This window comes from Bos javanicus, chromosome 6 (genome assembly GCF_032452875.1).
Source record: "Bos javanicus breed banteng chromosome 6, ARS-OSU_banteng_1.0, whole genome shotgun sequence".
In the NCBI taxonomy this organism is placed as follows: Eukaryota; Metazoa; Chordata; class Mammalia; order Artiodactyla; family Bovidae; genus Bos; species Bos javanicus.
This window is the reverse complement of record NC_083873.1, coordinates 45,253,095-45,259,257: the sequence shown is the minus strand read 5'-3', so window position 1 is coordinate 45,259,257 and position 6,163 is coordinate 45,253,095. Positions and strand designations below refer to the sequence as shown.

The 6,163-nt window shown below is 37.0% G+C and overlaps 1 protein-coding gene across 1 annotated transcript in view; it reads right to left on the bottom strand.

The window, feature by feature from the left end:
• Window positions 1-287: 287 nt before the first annotated feature.
• ANAPC4 (anaphase promoting complex subunit 4) overlaps window positions 288-6,163 on the bottom strand; it is a 34,436-nt gene continuing 28,560 nt past the window's right edge. Inside the window, exons 21-28 of the mRNA XM_061419834.1 lie at window positions 4,817-4,914; window positions 4,143-4,204; window positions 4,025-4,063; window positions 3,824-3,925; window positions 2,809-2,883; window positions 1,778-1,951; window positions 984-1,107; window positions 288-628 (exon numbers count right to left, since the gene is read on the bottom strand). Of these exons, the coding sequence (XP_061275818.1) occupies window positions 401-628; window positions 984-1,107; window positions 1,778-1,951; window positions 2,809-2,883; window positions 3,824-3,925; window positions 4,025-4,063; window positions 4,143-4,204; window positions 4,817-4,914 (902 nt within the window). The 3' untranslated portion in view covers window positions 288-400. The remainder of the gene's footprint in view (window positions 629-983; window positions 1,108-1,777; window positions 1,952-2,808; window positions 2,884-3,823; window positions 3,926-4,024; window positions 4,064-4,142; window positions 4,205-4,816; window positions 4,915-6,163) is intronic.

Sequence of the window (6,163 nt, the reverse complement as noted above, 5' to 3'; positions counted from 1 at the left end):
CTGCAGTCCATGGGGTCGCTAAGAGTTGGATACGACTGAGTGACTTCACTTTATTTTTTCACTTTTATGCACTGGAGAAGGAAATGGCAGCCCACTCCAGTGTTCTTGCCTGGAGAATCCCAGGGACGGGGGAGCCTAGTGGGCTGCCGTCTATGGGATCGCACAGAGTCGGACACGACTGAAGCGACTTAGCAGCAGCTGCACCCAGTATTAAAAAGAAATCTCGGTAAAAGGAGAAAGCCTCTCACAGTGGTTATACCATTAAGAGAAGGAGCAGAATAAAAAACTCAAGGCAAATTTACTGTTTATTTTGTAAAGAAAATTAAGCGGTCCAACACATCTTCGATCATCATCTATGTCCTTCCTGACATGAGAACATATAAAATAAAGGCAAGCCAGATCATGAGTCTAGCTCGGGGTCTACTTTTTCTACTTTAATAACCATCTCTGGAGCTGAAGCAGCAGCACCAGCTTGCTGGGTCTCTGCTTCCGACTCAGACAACACCTCTTCCTTTATTTTTACAGGCTTGTTACCAGCCTCCTCCTCTTCATCCGAAGACTCATCAAGCTCCCATTCATCATCTATGTCCATTTCAAATACTCTCACATGACGGAGATTTGAGCTTAACTAAAGAAAAGGCCAAATAAAGAAAATTTAAATGGCTTAATATATTATATATTAAAAATCAGAAATCTGAAGAGTAGTTTCATAGAAAAATTATTTTCCCATCAACTTCCAACAAAATCACTCAACTCAGGTTTCATTCTGTACTCCACATATACAGTGACAATTTCAAGATTAATAAAATCTAAAACAGTTAATAATTACTTAGTAAGCTTTCTTAGAACAAGAGACCTAAATAGCTAAGACCACTACATGTTCATAATCAATAAAAGCTTTACATCACAGAATGTTTGCACTGAGAGGCCCTTACAGATCCTGCCACTGCTGTTACTCTTAGTAACAGTTTGTAAACACTTACCACACAGGACACTTTTCGAAAACCATTCCCAGCAACATACTGTGCTTTCATACTTTCCAGTAGTCTCCAGTGCTTCTCAAAGTGCATGGTGCGGGTGGGAATGGCATGACGCTGCTCATCTAGCCTAGAGAGGGAAGAAAGCCGACCTAGGAGTGAAACAAGGCTCTTCTCCTCATTTACTAGGGATGGCATCAGGGTTTGATTCCTACCAACATTCCCATTTCCAACATAATTCTCCCAGCTATTGTATAAAAAAGCTGTGATACTATATTCTATGAAAACACTGCACTTCCAAATGGACCAAATTATCTTATTAAAGCAGAAACCTTAGAAAATAAGGTTTTTGATTCACTTTTAAGGTAAGCAAGCAAATGAACTCATTTTATTAATAAATTAGAGATCTGCTTACTTAAATCTCAATCTAAAGGTAGCTCTTGGAAATGACCTTGAACCCCTTCTGTGGCTATTAAGGTCCTAATTCTGAAAGGAAAATACTAAAGACAAATATAAAATAATTCTACTACAAACTAGGGCTAATGTCATCCTTGAAAACAGAAGTGCTGTTCTCTACACAAAATAATCCCCCACCTTCTTCCAGCAAAAATCCTTGATTTACTAACAAAGCAAAAGGACAAGAGAGCTGTTGAAGCCAGTATTTTTTCAATTAAGAAAATAGAAGTACTTCTGCTCAGTTGATTTTATCATACCTAAAGAACTATAATGTATAATATATATTTTAAAAAAAGAACATTTAACTGTTCTATCAGAAAGACAACCTTACTAATATGAGTTACCTCATAGAGTAAGTCCCAGTGAATTGATATTCTGCAGAGTCTTCACTGTTGTACACTGAAGACAGTGGCAGCTGCACCAAGAGTCTATCTCTTCCTTCCCGTCCTACAGTGTCTTTAAGGACTACTGTGACTGTTTCATCGTCATAAAACTGGGCATCTAAACAACTGTAGGTGCTAGAATTAAGTAAGTTCCGTTATATCAAAGTTATCATGACTGAGAAAATACTATATATATAGCATTATACTGGTACCAAACCAAAAACTGACAATGAAAATGTCAAGTTGACATTCTATGCAGTAACATTTAAAATATATCATTAGTTTACGCTAAAGTCACAATTACCTATGGTACTGATTATTCACAAATATAACTAGGCCCTGAAAACAGGTAATCATGGAAAAAGAAAAATCTGTGAGGTTGGTTCACAGTGCCAGAAAATTCTTGACATCAATGGTCAGGACTTAAGCCTCTGGAAATTCTATGAATGACACCATATAAACATATTGAGTAATCAAAGTTAACTAGAATGAAAAGTAAAAATAAGATTTACATATGAAAAGATACAACTTCAAAGTACTTCCTTTATGTATGGAAAACAGTAAGAAAAAGGTAAGTTTAGGATTAGTGTCAGCTCCTTCTCTTGCAAAGCCTCCAGTTGATATCGGTATTGTTACACTTAACCTAAGAAAGCCCCAGAGCAGTAAGAAGGACACCACCACCTCACATCTCTGTTGGTCATAAGAAGACCTTTAGCCATCTGCCCCCTGAAATCCCATTACTTTCTTAGGGGACAGAGACTTCAGAAGTATTAACTGTAGGAAACCATACTACGAAATTCCTGCAGGCCAGTAAGGTTCTTTTCAACTGTATGTCAAATCACCCTCTGAGTATAAAACACATAACCAACCCAACCACCCTATGTTGCATGTGACAAAGGCCTAAGAATATCATCACTGTAACTGATTCTAACCATATCCTATATTTGTATTTACTATATAAACAGCTCATCCAGACAAGGTTCAAGATTTACCTTCTTCTCACTTTTTCAGTTGTGGCATATGTGAAGCTCCCAAATTTAACAGCAATTAGTCCATTACTTACAGATCTTGAAGAAAGAAGAGGGGTGGGGAGAGACTTTGTAGAACAACTTGGATAGGCAATAATCTATATATGCTTGAAAAAAAAATGACTGTCATTACATTTACATAATCACCAAACCCCAGACCAAAATACTATAACACTCACTCTAGAATACTGATAACTAATGCAAATCCCTGACAGACAAACTTAACATCAAAATTACAACTTGGTTTAAAATCTCACAGTCACCAAAGCAGCAAGATACCTTACAAAATGAGGATGTTTGGACAACCAAGTTATTTCTCCTATCCAAGTACTAACCAGGCCCGACCCTGCTTAGCTTCTGAGATCAGATGAGATCGGGTGCGTTTAGGGTGGTATGGCCACAGACCCAAATTATTTCTCTTGGGCTACATCTTGGTTTCAAAAAGTTTCCTTTGGTTTAGATTTAAAACCATTTAAGATCCTAGTGACATTCTGAATATGATTTATCTTTCAAAACTTTTATTTGCATTCTCAAATGAAAGGCAAGCTGGCGTGCTGCAGGCCATGGGGTCACAAAGTGTTGGACACGACTGAGAGACTGAACTGAACACTAAACCTGAGGGAAAAATCCTTTCTACAGGGAAGCCCAAATACAATTCTGAAGTTCCACAAGTTCACGAGATATAATACCAACTGTTTTGCTGTTATACTTTCCCTAAGCCTAAAGAAATCCTATATGTAGTAGCTATATACCAGTAAAAAATTAAATAATCTAAAATTAAAAGGGATTACACAGCTTCCTAATTTGGCATTACCACCTTAATAATGTGAAAACTAAGACTTAGAAGAGTTAAGTTAGCAAGTCTAAAGTCAAAGGAGCTTAACTAAAAGCTGAAATGGAGGGGAGGGAAGCAGTATGTTTTATTATTAAAAACATTAGAATCTTATCTCCTTGATTCAAGCTTCAGATTAATACTCACTGGGAAATATCAGTATGTCTTCTTAAGATGCACATTTTGTAAAGTGAATCTTCTAAAATAGTAAAAAGAAGATAATGTAGATTTGAGGTTTTATTATTCCACCTAAGGAAAAAAGTTAATGTCAAAACATGACATTTAGCTATCAATTTATACAACAAAACTGCATTGTTCACAGAAGACAGGGAAGAAACACACACTTACAGAAAAGGGAATTTGAATAGTCTACGTGTGGAGTCCTCACTAAAACAAAAGAAAAGAAAGGTAAGAAAAATTTTAATCGGCTGTTGAATTATACCACCCAAAAAGTAAACAGAATTACCTTCTACTATCTTTATATAATGGAATACATACTGCTTGATTCATTGATTTTCCAATTACATCCTAAATAAGATTTAAAAATATAATTAAAGCATGTACATACACAGAAATAAATACTCCACAGAAAGTGACTGATCATCACCGTTTAAGTCTAGTGAAAATTCATCTATGTCACCAAACCTTCATGCAAGAAATTTTAATGACAGTCACGACAGTAAAGAAGAGAGAAAACTCTGAGTGCCAAAGGACCTTGGAGATAAGTGATGGCAGGTGAAAAACCATCTCTTTTAAGTTTCACAGCATCAATCATCCATCCTTCAGCAGTTAACAGACAGATCAGCTCTGTAACTAAGATCATTTATAATAAGTTTGTTCTGGGGATCAATAAAATACTAAAGATGCCAACATATTCAATAACCATGTATTTATTTTTTAATTTATGTAAGAAACCAACAGTAAGAGGAACTATTAGGGTGAATCATGTGAAACTGCCACTTCTGTTAGTCAAAAACAGTTGAGTATCAGCATTTTCATATGGTTCATCTTAATAATTATGATTAATAGATATAAAAATATGATAATTAAGAATTATGTAAATAATAATTTACATAAATGAGCCACATATTGTAGATATTCTTGCTCCTATACAAAAATATGCATTTCTTTCAAACTTACTGCTGGCTTTTGCAAGCACTGATCAATAACGTTCTCCATCCGCCTTTTCACAAAATGCAATGATTTTCGAGGATAATAAGGAAACAGCAAAGGACTTTCTGGTTTCAAACAAAAACAAAAACAAAAAACAAAAAGCTATAACAAACCAGATAGTTAGGCAAAACTAACCTACTGTTAGAGCCAGCCCTCACAGCGTATCTGATGGTGGAATTCTCCCTGGCCACTCTCCTGTACCTTCACACAAACTCACTAAAAACGACCAAGGCCTCCTGCTCTGCAACATCCTTGGCGGCCAGCCCACTGAAAACCACCACACTTACTACAAGCTGAGTCTGGGCAGTTTACTATTCTTTTATTTTTCCACCAAAAAATAAGAAGAAAAGGCTATAAGAAGAAAAGGATGACTTGAAAACCAGAAGACGTACAATAAGTTCACTCTTCCCTCTTCTTTGCCACAACGGTGTAACAATATCAACCCAGTATCACTTTGGAAGAGTATGATGGTGAAAACAAAAAGAGGAGATAAGAAATTGGTGCTATGAAAATAAGCTCTTCATTTCTGAAAAGGGTACTTTTATCAGTAGAAAGTAATATATAATTTGTCAACTACTGACACCAAGTATGTTAGATTCTTTTTATATCTGTTAATTCTATTGTTTATAACAACTGTATAAAATAAGTATCATACTGTTTATTTTACTAATTTTCTTTAAAAAAATGAACCCTAGGAGGTTTAGGCAATCACCCAGTGTGAGAATGACCAAGAAGTGAGACCTCTGAATCAAGCCCGGGTCCCACTCCCAAGCCCACCCTCTTCCACTGTGTTCTACTGGCCCTCCCTCATAGCACCTCCTGCCCCAGCTATGCTGGATAAAGGAGTTTTTAATCATGTTAACATTTTAAGCTCCCAACAGGTGACAGATGCTGTGGTATCACAGAAAGATACTTGGCCTCTGTTGCCAGCTCCTGGGACAGAACTCTTTAAAACCTTTGGAATTTCCTGAGTGATAACAATGATAGGAGCATCCTCTGTTTTAAAGAGCCCCTAGATAGCTTCAGGATGCAGGTTGGTCACCATAAAGACCAAGCCCCGATTAGAAGCTTGGAACTTTCAGCCCCATACCCCAACCAGGTAGAAAAGAGAAGTCAGCATTGAGTCCCTCTAACAATGAGAAAACATCAACAACCCAAACTGAGAGACATTCTACAAAGCAAATGACTGTGTGTGTTAGTTGCTTAGTTGCAACTGCATGGACTATAGCCCAAGAGGCTCCTCTGCCCATGAGATTCTCCAGGCGAGAATACTGGAGTGGGTTGCCATTCCCTTCTCCAGGGGATCTTCCTGAC